The following is a 22,784-nucleotide window of genomic DNA, read 5'->3' on the forward strand; positions in this document are numbered from 1 at the left end:
CAGCATCCCCAGCCATGGTGCAGGTACTCCCCCACCCCCTCTCAGGACTGCACTGCCCATCTTTCAGAGTTTTTGTCAACAATTACCTCAATTACTTGCATAACATTTAATTTAGAATTATTATTTATTTTTAATTAATAAATTTTAAATAATTCCAGATTATTTAATTTAAAATAATTTTCCCAGTGAAACAAAAATAAAAGCCCCCATGAGGTAACCATGTAACAAAATCATGTGCTGAGGAAATTCATTTACCCTGAAGATCAGTATAGTTTACAAGTTTGGTATTTAAGGAACATTAACTATTCAAGTTTCAGACATTACTTCAAATTGCTTAGGTTCAGGAAGATGCAGAATAAATATGACTTGGATATTTCAAAGACTGGACCAACAGTTTGAGTATTTGGAGAAATTAATACAGAATTCACTGAATAAATTCATTGCATTTCATTAAACATGAGGCTTCACTATATACCTCCAGTCAATGCCCAGTTTTGGGCTTTAAACATGAGATTCAAGAAGGAACACATTCAACTGTTAAACATATTAGTAAATGAAACATGACAACCTGAACATACCTAATGTTAATAAGTTTGAGAAGACTGATGCTGGGTGACAAATTTGGTGAGAATAAATACAAATCAGATTCATTTCTCAACACAGCCGTTCAAGCCTGGATACTCAATCTTCAATTCAAAACCTTTTAGTGTAGTATGTTGTGCTGGTGTATCTATAAGTTTCTTTTAAAATATAAAGATGACTGATATCAAAAGTAGGCAGCTCAGAAACACTATAAACCAATATACCTCAGCAACGCTTCACATATGTCAGACTGATAAGCAAAACAGTATACAGAGGCAAGTTGAGCTTCCTGTCCCAGACCACTTCCTTCACTGTGCGATGGGGTACATTTGCTTGTGCCTATATAGTTTCACAATGAAAATCTTAATATTTATTCTACCACCAAACAACTTTACTACAGACATGGCAGGGAGCATCTAATACATAACTGATTAAACAAGTGTCATGCTAGAAAATATTCTGAAAGTTAAGTTTGAAAAAGGGTCAGATATAAAATATTTGCTTAATCCCCTTTAAGCATTGTATGACATCTCTCCGCAAGCCACATTCTTAGCAGAAACACATAATCTAAAAACAGGATGTGAACAAAAGGTGCCTTGCACGCACATGCCTTCCTCACAAAAAATGCAGTGATTAGGAAAAGCAAGTATAACCGCAGAGTGCAAACAATGCAGGAAATGCAGGACCAACACAGAACAAAATTATTTCCTACTGCTTCCATTTTAAGATAAATATTTCCTGTATGTATTCATAAAGAACCCAAACAGAAGCAGTAACACTACCCAAGCTTCATTATAAGCTAGAAGGCATTATTCTAGAATTCATTGCTTTCTTGATGGATATCAATGGGGATGAGAATCAGCTGACTGTACCTTCTCATACATGTACTTAAATCCAGGGACTAGAGCCAAGAACACATAAGATACATCTTTTTGTAAACTTGAAAAACCTAGGTTAGCCTAGAACATTAAAAAACAACAACAACAGGTGTTAACCCCCCCCCCCTTTTAAAATAACAGAAGAAATGCCTGTAGCTTTAAGGGGGGAAATGTGCTCAGTGGCCCTGGGTAGGAAACTACAACAGTTAAGTTTGGAGTTCTGGCACAAAAATGCAAGGGGAGGGGGCAGTTTCAAGGACTGTTTTGGCTTTTGAGGTGGGACTCATTAGAGCCAGACCATCAGCAACCACTAAGTGACTTGCTACTTGCCATATGACCTGGATCAATCAGTCAGGCCTAGCAGCTGGCTACTGTTCAATAGAAGCAATCCCACAAATACAGTGGTGTTACAGTGGTTGGAGTTTCAGACTGGGGAGACCCATATTTGAACATCTATTCTGCCATGGAGTGCCCTGAGTGACCTTGAGTCAGATGGACTCATCTCAAAGGTTTGGTGTGAGTATAAAATGGAGCAGAAGAGAATGGTGTAAGTTCTTTCAGGCCACCTCTGTGGAGAACAATGGGATATAAAATAAATAAATAAATAAAACTGAAGATGGAAGCAAATAAAAGGTAAGTCAGTGGACGAGAAGGAAGCAAGAAAGATGAGAGGATATGCAGGCTGTCAGAGGGAGGGAAAGGAGAAACAGTGACCAGAACAAATCCAAGGTGAACAAACAAGGGTATGCCAGGGGTCAGCTTGACCCAGACAGGATTTGAATGGCAGATTGTTCCTCCTATCCCTGGGATAGGAGGTCCAGTTCCAGTGGAAGTTGTAGCAGTGCAAATATCGACATTGTGTGTATGGTGGGGAACCAGGGGCGTCTTGGGCACTTTGGAGCTATCAGTATGATGGTGACCTGTTTTGCTATCACCTTCCTGAGTAGTCTTGGTATGACAGGGAAGGGTGGAAAGGTGTGTAATAGAATTTTTGGCCCTTGGCTGGTCAGTGCATCCATCGCATAAGTTGAAGGGTGATAGAACCTCATCATGTAAAGAGAGATTTGTGCATTCTTTGGTGGTGCAAATGGGTCCAACGTTGGAACTCCGAATTTTTTGAGGATTTTTTGAAATACCTTTGGATTTAGCTTCCATTCTCCCTCTAGAATCTGACTCTGGCTGAGCCATTCTGCTCTGTCATTCAAGGAGCCTTGTATGTATTCAGCCTCTAGTGATACAACATATTATTCAGACCAAATTAGAATCCTGGATGCCTCCTGATGTAGTTTTGAGGATCTGGATCCGCCCTGATTGTTGACATATATTTTGGCCGATGTGTTATTGGTCTTCACTAGTACATGTTGTTTAAGAATGTCCTGCTGGAAATGTTGTAAGGCCAGGAAGATCGCCCTAGTCTCCAGGATGTTGATGATAACCTGGTCTCCTCTCGATTCCATTTTCCTTGAGCAATCTGATTACTCAGTGTAGCTCCCCAACCTGTCAGACTGGAATCTGTAACGATCTGAGGCCTGTTCTGGTGCAAATACGTTTTTCCTTTGCACAAATTGGAGTGTAGGGTCCGCCATCTGAAGGGATGAAGAAATCCTCAGAATTCTGTCCTTCTTGTGGACGGAGAAACTGTTGAAGGGAATGTGCATGGAACCAAGCCCATTGGTTGAGGTCGGTCACTGAAATCATAAGTCCCATTTGTTGAGCCAACTGAAGGAGAAGGGCTGTTCGTGCTGCAATTACTGCTGAGACTGATCTTTGGATTTTGAAGGTTTTGTCCCTTGGGATGAATAAGGAGTCCCTTGTGGTTTCTATGATGGCTCCCAAATGTTGAATTTTCTGCATTAGAGTCATGTTGTTTTTGGTCTGATTGATCAGGAATCCATGCTGCCAAAGAGTGTTTTGGACCGTTTCTAGATCCTGTGGGGCTCTTTCCTGGGATCTCAATCTGATCAAGAGATTATCTGGATAGGGATAGATATGAATCCCCCGTTCCGTCAGAAAGGTGATGGGAGCCAGGAGGACCTTGGAAAAGGTTCTGGGTGTCGTAGCCAGACCAAATGGGAGCACTCGGAATTGGAAGTGCTGATTCCCAATGGCGAATTGCAAAAATTTTTGATGGGCTTGGTGGATCGGGACATGGAGGTAGGTTTCTGTCAGGTCCAATGAAGTCAAAAAGTTCCCGTGTTGCGGAACCGATGCTATGGACCGGAGAGTCTCGATGCAAAATTTTGGGAGCTTGATATATCTGTTGATCCCGCAGAGATTGAGTATGGCACGCCAGTCTCATGTCCTTTTGGGTACGGTAAAAAAATGTGAAAAAGTTCCTGAGAACCTCTCTGAAGGTGGAACTGGTTCTATCACTTGAATGATTAGTAGATGGGAGACTGTGTCCATTGTTCTCTTGGCTTTGCCTTGGTTGAATGAATGGGAGATGACATGAAGTGTTGTTTGGGAAAAAAATTTAATTCGATGACGTATCCCGTGGTGACAACCTCCCTTGTCCATCTGTCGACATGGTCGCCTACCCAGGCACTGCTGAAGTGGAGGAGATAACCACCAACTGAAATGTCCGGATAGTCATTGTTTGGGGGTTCTGTCAGTATGAAAGGGTTTTTCCTGTTGCTTGTTGAAGCGATGAAAGGAAGGCTTTCCTCAGTTGTTTTGGTTTTGCCAAACAGAACACCAGCTGTCTCTTGGAGTTCTAGGTAAGACCCTTTGGGACCTGAAGGTGGTTCTGATTGGAGCTTGAGGGCGTTCCTGACAAACGAATTTAGGTATCACTTTCTTTTTATTTCTGGTTTCGACCAGCACTTGATCTAGCTCTTTGCCAAACAAAGAAGATCCATAATATGAATAGCCTGAAACAACTGACTTAGAATGAGTGTCCGCTTGCCAAATGCGAAGTCAAGCATTGAGACGGGCAACTAGGCTGGACACCATGGACCTTGCTACCAGTGTGAGAGTGTCAAAGGTAGAATCAGCAATAAATGCGTTAGTAATGAGAACCCGTTCCACTCCTTCCCTGAGGCCTTGTTAGTCTGGAGGGATCATTTGTAAGATTTGTTTAAGCCAGACCATGCATGCTCTGGCCACTGTGGATGATGGCACTAATGTTTTAATAGTGGGTGCTAAGGCGTCGTGGGACCTGCGAAGGACCTTGTCAGAACGCTTGTCTAGTGCATCTTTGATGTTGCCCTCGCCTTCCTTAGGCTCAAGGCCTCCTAAGTGTAGGATTGCCACTGGGGGAGTTTGCCGGAGAGTGTGAAAATGCTAAGGTACAGCTTTTTGAATGAAGGGGTAAGCTTTTGTTAATGGCTGGATTAAGTCATTCCCTTCTAATTCGCTTGTTGAAACAATCAGGTATTGGAAAGAAAGTTGTTCTATCCTCTTTTCTGGGGGAAGTATTCTGCACTTCCTTTAGGGAACCCTTTGAGGGGCTTGTTTTGCTCTGTAGAGGAGGAGGCGGGGGTCCTGTGCATCCTCAGAGTCATGGAGGTCTAGTGCAGATATGGTTTTAGATATAAGCATTGCTAAGTCCTCCTGTCTGAAGAACCTGGCGTTTATCTCTGAGGGATCCATGGTTTGGACCTCAGAATCAGATCATTTGTCATAGTTTGGTCTGTCCTCTATGTCACTAAGCCCTTTTGGCTCCTCCTCCCCTGGAAAGTGTAGGGGATCCTGGCAAGGGTCCCTGGAATTTCTCCCTTGAAAAGAATGGGAAGGTCTGTAGGAATGCCTGTGGGCTTCCTGATGTTCCTTAGCTTGGTGATAATTTTCTATTTCCTCCCTCATGGCTCTCCTGAAAAAGTCAGTGATAATGAAAGGAGGGGAGTTAAGCCAAAAATCCTGGTTGTTTGAATTGCCTGCATTTGAATCAGGGGACTGTGAAGTACTTGTGATTGCAATATCACCTCCCCCCAAATCGCCCTGATCTTGCCTATCTTGGCAAAGAATGGGAATCTCCTCGACCTCTGTTTCAACGGAAAGGCACTCTGAGACTCATGGAGAGCTAGAGGTACCTTCCGCGGAGCTGCCTGTGCCAGCCACACCCTTGGGAGGCACTGGGCTCCATTGAAAATGCCCATCTCTTTTTGTGCAAGGAGGTCGCACTGCCGCCACCATGGCCAAATGGAGTAGGAGTAGGTCGGACCCGTTTATCCTGCTCGGGGGATGGGTGGGAGCCATCTGATCAGAAACAGATCGAAGAGAAAGCAGCCTTGGCTGCCAACGTCCCCTCTGTGGGAGAAGGGGTAAAGGACTGCCTGGGTGGAGAGAAGGATTTGTCTGCCATTTTGAGTTGCCCCGGGGGCCTGAGGAAAAGGCAGGAAACATTTTCCTGTCTAGCCGAGCCATAGCTAAGTGCAATTAGCGTGCTCAATAGCTCCTGGTTGCTAAGCTGAAACAAAGAGGAGGACAGAAGAGGAGGACAAAGGGGTGAAAAAGAAAGAATTAGGATCAAGTCCTATAGGAGCCTAAGGAGACCACCTGCTCTCCCTGCTGAGACAGGAAAAGAACTGGGGAGAAGATGGCAACCAAGGCTCCTAGAGGAAGTGATGAAAAAGTGTTTCCTGCCTCCTTGCGAATGGGTTGAGGAAAACCCATTCAAGATGTCCTTCGCCTCCATGAGAAAGGGTAGGAGGAGATCAAAAGTGGCCACCGCCAAGCAGTGATATGAGGATGTACATGTGGGAGGATAGCCAGCCAAAAGGGGAGCTGCCATAGACCCACCTTCATGTAAGCTGCAGAGGGGTAGCAATGCAAGTGGATGAGGAATGAGTTGCTTATGCCTCATCACCCCTGGGAATCATAGATTGGTTAGTCAAGTCCATGGGCACCTAGTGGATGGAAAGGCAGCCATGAGCACTGATGGCTTGAGCTGCAAGTGGCTGGCCTGGTAGGTAAGCAGGGGAAAGAATGGAATTCCCCACCACCATCATAAGTCTCATAGGTACCCATTTGTCTTTCCTATAAAGCCCTACAATATGTTCTCATTTTGAAACCTCAGAAAGCAACAGAATTAATTATCAACACAACCTCCTTACAGGGAAGTTGAAATTACACAAACCATCCCCATACATTATGAAAGGCCCTTCTCTATGACAAATGCATATGACACAAATTATCACTTTTAGATCAAATGACACTCCAGAGCTGAAGGTCACCTATCAAACTCACCATCATAAAGTGCTCTGAAAGAATGGTCATAAATAATTCAAAGCGATCTTTAAAAATAAAGTGCAGAAATAGAGCTTCAAAATATTTTCTAAATTGGACCATGTAATATATCATTAGGCACATTTTAGCTTTGGAATAACAGAAATAGACAAATCATTCTTTTACCAATCAAAATCCATATTAACTTACTACACATTCATAACACCATCATTTATAAAATTCTATGTGCCTCAAATGAGAAGTGTGTTGTACGGAAAAAGCAGGACCAAGCAATCATAGCAAAGTATTTACAGGACAAAGGGGGTCCAATTTTCAGAATACAAATCCAGCAGTTCTGACTTTGTTACAGATGTCTAACAACCCATAACTTTGTTACCAAGGAAAGACAAAACAAAAGGAAACTCCTCATTACAACTGGGCATGAGAATTAATGCAGAAAGCATTATGTCATTTAAATACAAAGTTCTCTGCCATGAAGAATAGGCAATTTCATCTGTGACAGATTATGCTTATCAACAGTAGAAGGGAGGAGTGGCATAAAGAATCCATTAATCAGTTAATTAAATAAAGTTGTCAAATGTCATCCAGCAATCCTGAACAGTGTTTGGTTTTTACATAACATGTTTTAAGAGAACTGTGTTGTTACAATGAGTTGTGCATACATGTGTCACAGACTCTGATTTAGTCACCATACCAAATTCCAGCTATTTCAATTGACCTTAATGCCAAGACATGTTTCATATATTTTCCAAAGGTCATGAAATACCACAACAAACATACCAAACACAGCCACAACAAGAACTTTACAACCACTACCAGCTGAACTCACTTCAGCGTTAGATCAAGTTATGCAGATTAAAAAAAATATTAAGTCAACTTCTGTTCAGTTGTTTTCTTTGTTCCATTTAACACCCCAACAGATCTGAAAGCCTGCTGGCCTGCAGCCCAATCTGAAGGAGTGGCCTCCTCTGAACCCTATTCAGCCTTGGAAGGACAGGCAAGGGCTGCTTCATGCTGTGGAAACCCTTGTAAATATTCTCCATTATTGCCCACAGCCCGGCATGATGTTCAATTATTTTGACAGTCTGAGCAGTTTATTCTTACTCTTTGCAGGCAGCTCTTCTGTGTGCAGTCCTACTAAAGCTAACAAACTTGTATATACAAGTGCACACAAACTGTACAAAACATTGAGATAAATGTTAATTTCTGCCCATGCTCAAGCTTCTAGATCAGGGGTAGGGAACCTGCGGCTTCTGCCCTTGCACTGCGGCTCCACGAGCCAAGCCGCCGGCCCCATCCTTGCCCGGCCTGCAGGCAGCAGGGCAGGTGCACCAACTGCCCATGGCCAGCTGGGCTGCGTCGCGAGCTTCCCCTCTCGCCCGCCCCAATGGAGCGGGATGGGTGCTTTCCCGGAGGCCGGCGAGGCCGAACCGCCGGCTTCATCCTTGCCCGCCCTGCAGGCAGCAGGGCAGGCGCACCACCGCTCGCTGCTGGGCTGGGTCTGCACCATCGGGCTTCCCTCTCGCCCGCCCCATTGCTGAGCGGGGCGGCGCCTCGGGCCGCCGGCAAGGCTGAGCCGCCGGCTTCATCCTTGCCCACCCTGCAGGCAGCAGGGAGGGCGCACCAATTGCCCATGGCTGGCTGGGCCGCGATCTCCGTAGGCTTCCGCCGCCTTCGTTTGAGCCGGGACGGGCGATTTCCTCGGAGTGCTCGGGCGAGGCCGAGCTGCTGGCCCCATCCTTGCCCGCCCTGCAGGCAGCAGGGCGGATGCATCCATGCGTTTCTCAGAATGAGTGGAGTAAAAGGTAAAAAACCCCAATATATACAGTGTTATCTTTATTTTAAATGTCAAAAATTATTTCCGGCTCCAAGTGTTTCTTTTCCTGTGGAAAACGGGTCCAAATGGCTCTTTGAGTGTTAAAGGTTCCCTACCCCTGTTCTAGATGTTTTCTGCCCTCTGTAGAGCTTAAAGCTAATATTTTGATCTTCTATTTATATTGATTACTGCCTGTATTGACCTCTAAATGCTGAGCTTGAAACCAGAAAATGCCTACGTTTTTTCAATGCCAATAAGTCCATTATTTGACACCCACACTACAAGTCATCTCCTAAGAAAGAAGTGCCAGAACTGAAACACCCAACAAGATTCAAGAAGGATATTGACAATTTGGAATGGGTCCAGAGGAGGGCAACCAAAATGGTAAAAGGTCTGGAATTCATGCCCTATGAGGAAAGACTTAGGGAGCTGGGTGTGTTTAGTTTGGCAAAGAGAAGGTTAAGGGATATGATAGTTTAAATATCTGAAGGGATGTCATATTGAAGAGAGAGAAAGCTTGTTTTCTGCTGCTCCGGAGACTAGGACAAGGAGTAATGGGTTTAAGGTGCAGGAAAAGAGATTGCATCTAAACATTAGGAGGAACTTCCTGACAGTTAGGGCTGTTTGACAGTGGAATACACTAGAGGCTGGCCGGCCATGGTGCTTTGATTGTCTGTTCCTGCATGGCACAGAATTGGACTTGATGGCCCTTGTGGTCTCTTCCAACTCTATGATTCTATGATTGATTTTTCCACAGCACAATAGCAGAAAAATGTATATCCAAGATGTGAAAACACAGACAGCAAAGTTCCTAACATGTAAAGTTAAGGTGACCTTTGGGTGAAGTCATCAAGAGATCTGGGGCTGGATTGTCACCATAGGCAGATGACACTCAGCTCTATCTCACACTTCCAACTGTTCTTAGGAAGACTACAAAACCCCTGAATCGATATAACTAGGCATGTTCCGCAGTGACCAGATCTTTTCTGCCCAGGAAAGGTCACAGTAGCTAACTGTATGGGCCTGGCTATGGTGGCCGATGCGGAGCCCGGACTCACCCGGCCTGCCTGTGCCTCGGCAGCTGCAGCAAGGGGGTGCGGGGCAACCAAACGGGCCGTCCACACCCGCTCGCCGCCACCACGGGCAACGGGGCGGGGCCCAACCCTTCGGATGGTGCGGGGACTGTGGGAAGGGGCAGCGGCCCGGCGGCCAACGCAGAGCCCGGACTCGCTCAGTCCGCTTGCACCTCGGCAGCCATGGCAGGGTCGACCGCAGCAACGGCGCTGGAGGAGGACACAGCCCCGACTGCCACGAAGGCAAAGGCGGTGTGTGGCTCTGTGCCCGGGAAGGTGCGGCCTCCCCCAGCTGAATCAGCTGTGGGGGAAAGTCGAGCGCAGCAGCTGGGGCGAGGGAGGTAGATGAAGGGCGGAAGGGGATATAAGGGGGTGGGGCACAAGGAGACGGGAGCTGATGCAGCAGCAGGGACTGGGGAGGGTGTGGAAGTGCGGTGGGGTGAAGGAGAGCAGAGGTGTGAAGCGGGCTTGGAGGGCAAGAGCCTGGGAGCCGGGGCATCGCGCCGGAAAGGCAGACTCAAACCCATCTGGTCCCAACCCTGTGAAGTAACAGGGTGGGAGCCACTGCCTGAGACTGGGCCCAGTCTCCCCTCCTCCCTGTGCAGTAACAAGGGAGAGCGCCAGCCTTGCCCCGCCCGGGGTCGGAAGGCTAGGCGGCCAGCATGGGGGCGTGGGACTGCAGGAGGGGAGGATTGCCGTCTCCGGCAGGCACCCTGTGGGCACGGTTGTTTCTTGGCCCCTCGGGCCAACTGGAAAAGTCAATGTCTGGGGAGGACAACCCCCAGGTTAGGGAAGGTGGGAAGGTGCAGTCGCCCAAGGAGCACAGAGGAGGATGGGAACCGCCACACTAACCAATTGAAGCTGATAAAAGGCACTTCAGGCCACAGCTGCTGCCTGCTTAACCAGCAGTAAACCTGGGCCCAATAGCACTCCCAGACTATGTGCCCATTCCTTCAAAGAAAGTATAATCCCTTTCATAATGGATGATACCTTAAATACCGGATCAGACCTTCCACTCACCACTAACTTTTCTTTCTTGTTGGGATTTAGTTTATTAGCCTTTATCCATTCCAAAACTTTTCTTGAATACATAGTGTATCTGCATTTTGCCTTTTAATGGATTAAATATTTGTCTAGTTGATTAAATATGTTTTGTTTAAGATGTTAATGTTGATCAATACAATTGAGCCCTGCGGCTTGTTCTAATTTATCATCTTTATTGCTTCTTCGTTTTTATTACCTCTTTTGATCTCAGTGAATTCTCTTTTAAGTTAGGTGGAGATTTTCTATCAAATTCTCTTCCAGATTCTTTGGGAGTGTCCTCATCTGGTAATTGCTCTGCAAGTTGTTCTGTAGTGATAATTCTTTTACCCTTAGGTAATGCAATTTCCAAGGTGAATGGAATTCTCCAGAGATTTATTTTTTCTTTCCCTCGTAGAATCTGTTTTAAGAAATCAAAATTCCTCCTTTTTCTCACAGACTGGAAGGCAAGACTTGAATAATCTACAATTTTGTCTCTGCCATTTTAAGTAGGGATTCTCTTTGTTTACTTAATATAGCATCTTATGTTTTCTTATACATAAATCTACCCAGAATATCCTACAACTTACTCTTAACTGCAAAACTTGAGTTTATTGAACATATCTGATAAATATCAGGAAACACTCTTTGGATCTTCAAATAATTTTGTAGCAGCTTACAAAAATGATCTTCTAAGCTTATCTCCCTGCCCCCCCCCCAAAAAAAATCTTCTGAAAATCCTCTAAATTGTAGATGGATATTTCTACACTTCACTTCCAAGTTTTCAATCCTTTGTTCCGCCTTTTCCATACACAGATCTTGTCCTATTAGGTGTAATTCAATGCCTTTCTGCCTTTCTTTAATTCTTATGATTTCTTGTGCGTTTTCTTTAATTCTTTTTTTTTGGGGGGGGGGGGATTTCTGACAATCCTATTTACATCAGAATAGAGTAAAGCTAAGGCTACCTCCAAGCAAGCAATGAATTTCACACGTTTTTATTTCTTACAAAATATTATGATGTGAAACGATTATTACTTATTTATTGTATATATAGTCTTGTTTTTCTCAATGAGAATCAAAACAGATTACACAGAATAAGCACATAACATAAAATGGAAGAAGGGGGAAGAACATGCAAGGCCCTGAATTCCATGAAAGGGTGGGATAAAATATGAAACATGCAAATGGAGAGTAGATGGAGGAAATTCCTGCAGATAAATATCACTAGCACATCAGTTGTATTGAAACACATGGTATCCAATGAGGTTATTCAGGGTCATCATATATACAGAACAGGGCAAGTCTCCATAGAACCCCAAAGAACAGAGGAAATGTCCAGGAAGCGGGGTGTTTTTTGAAGAAACACTAAATGAGTTGTTACGGTGACAGCACTTTCAGAAAGACAGTATGGTAACTTAGCAAGAACAGGACACCAAATTGGTGGGACTAAACTGCATATTCTAGGAGACTGAAAGAAAACAGAGAAGTGAAAATGGGTTATAGTAGAAAAGGAAGATGGGTCAAGGGTTGGGTGAGAATGGGGAACAATGGAATATTCAAGTGCAAAAGGAAAGGAGCCAGAAAAAAAGGATTAGATTACATGGTTTAGAGAATGGTAAAGAAAATAGAGACCAGAAGTCAACAGGGGATACGATCAAAAAGAAAGTAGTAGTAAGGGTACATTAGATTATCGAGTGAGACAGAAAAGGACTGAAGAGGGCAACAGAAGTGGAAAAAGGAAAAAAACCTGGGAGAGGGAATGGAGTAATTAAACAAGTGCACAAGTCTTGAACAGAGTGCACGGGAGGAAGATGGCAGGGTAGACCTTAGAGGGCATCAAAAGTGGTGAAGTGGCACAGGAGAGTCCTAGACTTGGTGTGTATCATGGTAGTATAATAATATAATTAGCCAGGTAGATGGCTGATGAACAAGAGGAGAGGGCGGATTTGTAATTTCTGCAATCAGCTTGTTCTTTTGATGTCCCTTAGAGAAGTTCTGCAAAAGAGCATTAACAGAGATAAAAAGTGGATTGAGCAAGTCAAGGCTGAAGATGAGAAGAACAAATATTCACTGGGAGATTGGGTCAAATAAATTAAGAGCAAAGGACAGGGGGCGTTTCCCCACTCACAAGGATCCCCCCTATACCGCTGGTACTTGGCGCACAAATTTCAGGCGTCGGTTTCACAACTCCGCCTGGGCGCGCTGGTCATCAGTGCTCAAGCTTTCTCCAGCGCCAGGGATGCCGCGCGCTGAAGGGGCGCAACAGCAGCGTCGGGGCGGCTTCGCTGTCGCCGCCTCTGTTGTGGGGAGTGCAGGGGGACCCCGCACTACTTGAGGAGAGTAGCGCGGGGCTTAAGGTAAGTGGGGAAAGGCCCAGGGACGAGCTGAAGTTGGAAAATGCAGAACCTAAGGAGTGACAAATGTGACAACGCTTCTAAGAGAACCCTTGAATAAACAAATGACAGGAAGCAGCAAGAGCAACAGAGTGCGGAAAGTAGACTGTGTATAGTGCTGAAGGGATACAATGAATAAAGTGATCTGGTGTAACTGATTCACAACCGAGTGCCAAATTTTGCTCTGGAAGAGAGAGGATTATTTTTGCAAATTCTCACCTCTACTACAGACCTTGAACCCCCTTCCATCCTGCACACACACCCCCACACACACACTGTTGTTGTTGAAGGTACCTAGGAACAGAATTTTGAGGGAAATTTGAGCTGCAGAATGAGATATGGGGTATGGAATGTCTGATCCGCTAACAAAAATCTCTTCCACTCAAAGAGATTTCCTATCAGATCCAAACCACTGACTTTACAATGTCAACCTTTACATTCAAAATTAGTTGGCTCCTTAACAGGACCACATTTCCAATGAAACAGTCCCAAGTTATGACATGCCTCCTTGCAGAAGAGAAGCCAGTCAACAAGTTGCAATTATACTGAGTTAGGAACCATTAACCTTATAGTGCATAAAGCAGCAATGTATAATGTTCATAGAAACACTGCTAACCTCTCTACTAATGTCATGAAACAAAACAAAACTTCTCTAGGAAATTGAATCAACAGGTTTTCTGTAATAGTACCACAGTGACCTGTCAGTATCAAGGACATTAATATGACAAACTGAGAATAGATTTTTACAATACCTCCTGTGACAGCCGCTGAAAATCTTTTCTACATATAAAGGTACTAATTTCACAATGGATACTAATGGGTACTAATTTCACAACATGATAAACAACCTTCTTCTTCAAACTTAGCCACAGGCTAGGAGGATACAATCTTGGCTTAATTGTTATCCAGTAAGTTTAAGTATTATTCAACCACTCTGGTGCAGTGATGAAATATATTACCAACTTCTACATGCAATCCATTGTTAAATTTTGAAAAGGTCAACATGGTCACATAATTTTTTTAAAAGAAATCCTAAAAAGGGGGGGGGGTTTAATTGAAAGTAGGACTCCAGAGGGTCAAATCTCTCCAGGATACTGAAAACTCATAACAGAAAATCACATACCGTATATACTCGCGTGATAAGTTTCGAGCCAAGATATTGCAAGTCATCGAAGGGCAACCTAATTTTACCACACAAAAAAACTGGGAAAACTTCTATTGACTCATCGATAAAGTCGAGGGTAGGGAAAGTCGCAGCAGCTGCTGGTAAATTTCAAAAAAAATAAAAAATAGATGCCAATAAAAAAATTACATCTAATTGGAGGCATCAGGAGGCTGCAAATGTTTCTGAGATATTTATTTCAAAGAAAACACAGTAAACTGGCTCCTTGGTAAGGTGGGAAAAGAGAGTCAACAAAGAACAATAATACATATGGTGGTATCAACAATAACTTTAAAAAGTACAAAACCTTTAGCTTAACCAAGCTAAAACACAAGAGTTAAAATCCTCCAAAACTGGATTCCTCATCATCATCTGTATGTCCAAATGTAACCCAACTTAGATTTTAAGAGGGATATTATCAGAAATGAAAAATCTACTATTAGCTTCCATTGTAAACAATGGGGGATGGGGCATCCCCTTTGGGGGTCAATAACTTTGGATCCCCTGACCCAAACTTCACCAAACCTGGCTGGTATCATAAAGAGACTCTCCTGATGAGACCAGCCAGGTTTGGTGAAGTTTGGTTCAGAGGGTCCAAAGTTATGGATCCTCAAAGGGTAGCCCCATCTACTAATAGCTCCCATTGAAAACAATGGGGAATGGGGGCACCTCATTTGGGGGTCCATAACTTTGGACCCCCTGAACCAAACTTTACCAAACCTGGCTGGTATCATCAGGAGAGTCTTCCGAGGGTACCCTGAAATTTTGGTGTTGCTAGCATAAAAACTGCGCCCCCTGCTGGCCGGCAAAGTAAAAACACACAAAAAATTTTAATGACCCGCGTATAAGTCGAGGGGAGCTTTTTCAGCATTATAAATGTGCTGAAAAATTCGACTTATACATGAGTATATACGGTAAGTTATGTAGTATTCATTAGGAACCAAGTCCAAAAGAACACCAACTCATTTAAATACCATCAAGAGAACTGTCAGACAATAAAAAGTGGAAACCTTGGCAAAATAAGAATAAAATTTTCAGCAAGAGAACTACAAACGTTTAAATCCAAGTTACTTAGCAATATACACACACACATTATTTGCCATAAAACAAGTTAATCCACAGGTGCAGTGGGGAGCTGATTAGGTGGTGAAACAATTGTCCTTTTCTCTTCAGGAACTTCCTACTTTCCAGGAGATAGGTTCCCTTTACATTTCCAGAAAGCTAGAGAAAAGGGGCAGAGCAGGTGGTAGCAGCTCTGTCCTTAATGGCTTGTAAGTCACTTATGCCAGCATTTCCCAAATGGTGGGTCGTGACCCAGCACTGGGTCACAAAAGCAAAATGCTGGGTCACCTAATATTCATGGTTGGGACCGACCACTCCACCCCCATCCTTGCTCAGAGGGCACTGCCCACCTGGAGCAGGACCAGCGGGGATGATACAGCAGCTTTGGGGCTCCTCCCCAGCCAGACGACCAACCAGAAAGGGGCTGGGGCCAGAGCCTCAGCTCATGGCAGATGCTGGTACCGTGAGGGAGCGGAAGCAGCATCCCGGGGAGACTCCCTGATGCTGCCGCATGCAGATAAGGCCGGGGCAGGGCTCGGCTCGCTCCTGCCAAGCCAGCACAGGCAGGCACGTGGTGGGGTGATATTCAAATTTGTTTTATTTTACTAACAAGTAAGCCATAAAAATTTTAGTGGGTCATGGAGTATAGGTATTAAAATAACTGGGCCATGGAAAAAAAGTTGGGAAATGCTGACTTATGCCATTAAGTTTTCAAAATCTGTACTACTCCGGACAGAGTATGCTATCACTTCCATCCCTGCTCTATTTTTATCCTCAATATTATTCTTGCAAGATAGCTAGGCACACAAACACACACACACAGAGAGAGAGAGAGCTCCGAAATCACCAACAGTTAGTTTGGGAATAAAACCTGAGTTTATCCAGTCTTAGACATATTAACTTTTGCATCACAGTGGTTCATTTGATGAAAGTTACATTCAATAAAGATACATTTGATGAAAGTCACATTCAATAAAGATACTTTTCCTTAATAATGAAGGATATAAGACAAAATTATGCAAGTTAAAGGACAGTGTCTGTCCTTAGAGACTGCTAGTTCATTGCTACTCTCATATCAAATAGTCCAATGGCATAAGCTAAGTTGCCTACTGTAACCCACTTCCAACATATAGTGGGAGCATTTATCTTTCCTGGATTTTTTAAATGTGCAATGTATTGCATATCTTACCTCTAAAGTATAAGGCTATGAAGATTTTGTAAGTTTGGCAACTTCAAACATTCAGGAAATCACAGGATGCCATATGCTACAGCTCTGTAATCTGTCCAACTCTAGGATTGTAACTCTTTTTAATGTTTCATAAACTCAATATTATTTACACTAATATATGAACAGAAGTTCAATATTTCTGGGCAGCATGAAAGCACCTTGAAGATACCCCTCTACAGAAGACCTGAATTGGCCTTAAATCCCAGTCACAGCTAGCTATGATAGCACTAGTCTCAGAGCAAATGGGACATACAACGATTAATGCTAAAAATTCAAAAGAAGTTTGAGGATTCAAGTACAGGATGGAACATGCAACCCCTTCAACAATTCCAGTCTCTTACTGTCAGTTATGAAACTGGGACACATTGTGTCTGCATTGAGTCTGTGTAAGTTGCTCAGGTTGCAGCATTATACACAGTTATCTGGAATCAAGTTCCCTTGAAATAAGTGGTACTTACTTCCAAATAAATGCTCAAAGAATTGGGCCATCAGTTATCCAGGTCCATACATTTCTTGAAAGGGATACAGAAGACAAATGAGAGCTAAACTTGGAACAGCAGAAACTTCAAATAAAGATAACTCTAGGTACAGAGTATCAGCACAATTGATTCCTCCCTTTGAACATTGGTTACTACAGTTATGAAGTGAGAATACAGTACATAACTACATTGTACTACACAGAATATGTAGCAGAATGGTGAATAGAAACAGAGCACAAAATCAGATATGCCTAACTCTTCTACAGGTAAGTCATTTTATTTTACAAATGTACATCCTACCTTTCTGCTCCCACAAATAAATGTACAATCTATTTCACGTAGCATTTATTTCCATCTCCTTTCTTAGTCAAAAGGGTTAGATTTCATTGAATTCTGGACGCAAATGAAGCTGCATGCTACTAAAGCCTTGCTACAATAGACTGGTACTATACAATTTATTCTGTAAGTGTAGTCAATAGTGGTGTCACAAAAGAAATTCCACAAATTACAATTAAAAACAGACCCTGACAGGAAGTTTTCACTGAAGTCTCATCTGTCTTATGATTCAGTAACATAAGAATATAAGCAATACTCAGCAAGAATTATATGCAATTACTGAACGCAATTTAGAGAGTACCTGTCAGTTCATAAAAATAAGACGGTAGAACCGTGCCTGCATTATAGTTACTGATACTAAACAAGAGTCCAGTACTTGAGTTACCTCAGCAGCATAAAAACTGCAGCAGCTCTGCTTCTTCCTGAGAAGTCCCAGATTAAGCCAGAGGAATCTATGGTCTATTTTAAACCTTGAACTGAAACAAAACAAAAAAACCCAGGCCGACACTGGCAGGGCAAACCACAGCACAGGTTTTCTCCCATGGAACTGGGGACCTATCCTACCAAAAACACAGGGAAGTAAGATAGTTAGCCAGCTAAAAGCTTTTTGCCACATGGCATGTACACTATAGTGGAAGGTCACTTTTTTTCTCTCCCACATCCTGGAGTGAATGACTCTCAGGCATAATTCTAGGAGTGCAGGTAAAATTACATAGGGTCATTTTCTAATACACTAGACTATCCTAACAAACCATCATTCGTTGAAGCCTTCAATTCAATAATGAATTGTGCAGCCCACCAAAATTCACTCACATCAAACATATTCATGCAATTTGAACATCAATGTTTGCACTTGGATATTGCTAGTGTTATTCACCTGTCTGAGACTTGGAACCTTAAAACAACAGCAAATTCTTTTCTACATACTGCCTGTGAAATTAGTTCTATTAATCCCAGGCTTTCTAAAGCCTCCTGGGATGACAAAGCTTTAGTTTTAACCTCTGCAAGGTCTCAGTTTCTACATACTGCAAAGCCAACTGTTGAAAAGTTTCAAGGTGTGACCTGAAATAGTACCGCAAAAACAGAAGCCCATGTTGTTGGAAATGTGCTGAGACTTGCCTTTTCAGAATCTAAATGATTAATGTGTTGATAAATACAGCAGAATTTATACACTGCATTTCTGCTCTCTTGCTCTCTAATCAAGAATAAGCATATTGCTTAACAACTGACATATTACAAAACTAAAGGCCGCTAGTAATACATTTAACAATACAAAACTACAAATGCCTGTAATAATTCCCTTCCCAGTATTACTGTAGATGCGCCTCCAATGCTCAGTTTGAACAAGCTTTTCGGGAGACTCCCTTGTCCCTGAAGTCTCTTGCCGTTACAATGCACTTCAGCCCATGCCAAACAGCATTACCAACCCTTTTGTATTCCTTGATCTCCAGAAAGACAAGATCCCAAACCGGCAGCTGTGATGCTCCATGCTGTCTGCCTAGAAAGTGCCATCTACTGACACATGAGCCATTATCAGTGCCACTCAACAGAATCTTATTTTGCCCACTAGAGACGAGGGCACCGCTGACAAAAAACCCATCCTTTTTTTACCCCTTACTGTAATTCCCACCACCAGCAATTGTAAACTGGTGGTATGGAAACATTCAAAGTTCTCCTAGCAATAATGTCCCTCTGCACTTTCATAAACAAACCTAATTTGTTGTCCCCAACTTAACCCTTAGCAATTGTGAACATCTCTCACCTGCATAGTTTTAAAACCCCCAAGTCTGCACTAAATCGGAGAGTGTATGCATTACCACAAAAAAAAAAAAACCCTTGGAAGTAACCAGTAAACATTCTCACGCATCTTTTAACCCAGTATTTGCTTACCTGGAACAAATTATCATCCCTGATTCCATACTCATCCATTGCAGCTTTTAATCAACGCTCTCTACATAAACGTTTAAGAGTAAGCGAATCTTAACTACTCAGGAACACGGAACAACTCCCCGCACGAATATCTGCGCCTGGGGCCATGCCACAGCCAACCCCCCAGGTATTCCAGGCGAGGGATTGGGGGCAAGAAGCACTCCTCACTGGCAAAGAGCCCCTCGCTGCTCGGGGTCCTGTTCCACGAGGAGCCCCAACACATCCCCCGCTACGCCACATTACTCACCCCATGAGCCAGTCCATGACGCCGCCTGCTGCTATGCGCCGCCGCGGTGCTGGGCCGGCCGGGGGAGCGACCGAGCAGGCAGGCGGGCGGGCGGGCGGCTGGCTCTAGCGGTGTCCCTGCCTGCCCGCCCGGACTCCTCTCCTCACCGCTCGCTCCGGCCTCGGAGGCGGCTCATGGGTGCCTCTCCCGCCCGGCGTCCTCTCTGCCTGGGGCTTCTTCTCCGGGCGGCTCCGCTGGGTTTCCGCCCCCGAGGCAGCGCCCGCCGGTTCCCTTCAGCCGACCAGCCGGAGTGACTGACACACACACACACACTCTCGCTCCCGACTCACTCGCTCGCAGGGTGGCCGGAAGTAAACACACAGCCTTTCCTCCAGCATGTCCCCACCCCTCCCGCTCGCACGCCCGGCTACTTCAACCCGGAAGTGACCGGCCTACTGAAGCACGATGGGAAACGTAGTCTCCCTATTTGAAATGGGGTGTACTAAGAGAACTTTAGAATGAGTTGTCCGTCTGCTGCTTGCTTGGATAACTGAGAAAGAAGAACGGGGGGCGGGGGGAGGAAAAAAGAGGGAAATGTATAGTTTGATCAAATATATTGTATGTAACTGTTTTATAAATACTAGTCTATACAATAAAAAATTTATTTAAAAAAGAATGAGTTGTCCGTGTGAATAGGAATACCCCGCTCACACACGCGCGCAAAATAAAGTTTGGAAATGTCTGGAAATCGTAAGGGCGGAAGGATCCAGCAATATCGGGCATGAATTAAGATGCTGCAGCTGTCACGCTGCACCTGCATGGATTGCTGCCTTCTGTCTGAATTGGGTGACCATCTAAGTCCTGTGCCAGGAGCTCGGGCCAGCTCTCCGCAGCCAAGCTCCCGCCCCATGCAACATCGCTGTCCTATATAAGACCATAGTCTCCCTTAGATTCCTGGCCATCAATCCTTTCAAGGGGTCGTGGCTATGATCCTGGAGGTGTCCCAGTCCTCAGCAATTCTCTGCCTTCATAGCTTCCTATTTATAGTACTAGGCAACATAAAGAAGCATGAGCACTCCTTGTGCACTCTACAGAAGAGACAGAGCCGGCACCTATTCTACAACGTAGTGGATGCTGCGGATTGTAGTCGTATTGCCCTCATTGTCCCCCCCAAGGAGCCAGAGATGTACCGACACTACCATCCCCTATACCAGTGATGGCGAACCTTTTCGAGACCGAGCACCCAAATTGCAACCCAAAACCCACTTATTTATCGCAAAGTGCCAACATGGCAATTTAACCTGAATACTGAGGTTTTAGTTTAGAAAAAACGGTTGGCTCCTAGGCGTGTGTTACTCAGGAGTAAACTTGGTGGTAGTTGGTGGCTTTGCTTTGAAGCAACTGTGCAACTCTTCCAACGGGTGAATCATGATCCTAGGAGGGTTTACTCAGAAGCAAGCCCCATTGCCAGCAACCAAGCTTACTCCCAGGTAAAGGATTGCATTTTTGTTCTTCCCATGAAAATCAGTGGGGTTTAACAGCACTTAACAGGGTTACCTACACTGCTTCCCCAAAATTAGGTCTTAGGTTTAATGCTAATAATCGAGCCGCCCAGGCCAGCCTAGATGTGCCCACAGAGAGGGCTCTGAGTGCCACCTCTGGCACCCGTGCTATAGGTTCGCCACCACTGCCCTATGCAGCCTTAACAGGCAGGTGATCTGCGAACATCAGGTCATTTTCATGGACCTTGTGGCCAATTTTCAGAGCAATGTAAATGAGGCACAGATCTTTGTGGTATCAGTCCTCAACCACCTGTTGGCCACAAGGGTAGGCTCCAAGCAGGGGCCCAAAGTCCTGAAAACTGTTGTTCCATCCATCCCAGGTCAACACAGATATGTTGGGTATATAACAAAGAAACAGAGTTAACTTCAGATGTATGTGCTCACTAACATGTAAGCGATGGCTATCTGACTGACCAATGACCAATAATCAATAGATCAGGTCATAAACAGTGACTTCAGCAACTTGTTAACATATGAACAGTTAACTCTTTTATAATTGAATTGTGACAGACACTTGCAAATTCCTAACAAGATATCCACTCCTCATTTGCTGACTCTGTATCCTAAAGGCGAACCATCAGCTCATGCAGGCCACAAGACAGACATGGCCATCGAGCAGGCATTCAGCTGAGACATGAGTATAAGGCAGGGTGTAAAAAAAATTAATAAACAAAAGTATTTTTGAAATGCAGCCAATAGAACTTATCTTGGGTATATTTGCATTTGCTTTTATCTATGATTCTCTTTACACAATCAAATGGCATCACAATTAGAGTCAAAGATAAACCTACTAAGTTCTGCTACAAAATATAATGCTTATAAGTTCAAAAAGTGTATATTTAATAAATCATAGCGTATACATAACAAACAATTTACATAAAGACATGTGCAAACAACAATAGAATGTGGAAGAATCCACACTCATAGCACATGTTTCCATATAACATCAGAGATGAGTTCCTTAGTAAATGCCCATTTCATGGTGACCAATTCATTTCGCGTGCATGTGTGTGTGTGTGTGCGTGCGTGCGTGCGTGCGTGTGTGTGTGTGTGTGAAAAGACACAGAGCTTCCAAGGTTCAGGTGTATAGCTCAATAGAATCATAATTTTGTCCAAAGAATGGCATTCTTCAGAGGAGAATGACTGAAGAGGAGATAGAATACTTTTATGTTAAGATTAAATACCCAGAAATAAGTTAGTCCCAATCAGTTCTGAATTAACAGTTTTCACCATATATTTTGCACATTAATCAGACACATTAATCAGACACATGATAATCAGACACATGAACTCCTCCCACCCCTTGTTCTGCAGGAAAGATCTTGTCTGTTTCAGGAAGAGTGCTATATGTGCTAATCATCCATTAAGTCATGTCTGTTCACAGTTACTAACCAGTAAACAAATTCCTGGAAATTACCAAGTTTTTTTTAAGCCAATTTTACACAATCTTCTCAGACTTGAAGAATTTCGCATCCTGTCAAACATTTTGTATTGCAAATAATATTGTGTGGGGATACAGAATATATTCATAGACTACTGGACTGATACATACTATATTTTACAAACATACATACTCATTATTAATGTATTGGATCTTACATGGATTTAGGTTGATATATTAATGTGTTGCTAATGCTGCTGCTATTGTTCTTAGTCATTGCCAGTTGCAATGTTAAGTCGCCATCTGAAATTTGGTTCTATCTTAGTCCTACGTATTCTATTAGTGTTATATTGTTACGGTGTATTTGTTTATTATGTTGTTAGCCGCCCTGAGCCCTTCGGGGATAGGGCGGGGTATAAATATAAATTGAAATGAAATGAAATATAAATACATCTTGAGATTTGTATAGC

At 43.7% G+C, this 22,784-nt stretch overlaps 1 protein-coding gene across 1 annotated transcript in view; it reads right to left on the reverse strand.

Annotated features, from left to right (window-relative positions):
- The window catches only part of MOB2 (MOB kinase activator 2), a 151,835-nt gene extending 132,075 nt beyond the window's left edge, over positions 1-19,760 (reverse strand). Inside the window, exon 1 of the mRNA XM_048484860.1 lies at positions 19,393-19,760. Coding sequence (XP_048340817.1) covers positions 19,393-19,409 — 17 coding nt within the window. The 5' untranslated portion in view covers positions 19,410-19,760. The remainder of the gene's footprint in view (positions 1-19,392) is intronic.
- Between the last annotated feature and the right edge of the window lie 3,024 nt (positions 19,761-22,784).

This window comes from Sphaerodactylus townsendi, linkage group LG02 (genome assembly GCF_021028975.2).
Source record: "Sphaerodactylus townsendi isolate TG3544 linkage group LG02, MPM_Stown_v2.3, whole genome shotgun sequence".
Lineage (NCBI taxonomy): Eukaryota > Metazoa > Chordata > Lepidosauria > Squamata > Sphaerodactylidae > Sphaerodactylus > Sphaerodactylus townsendi.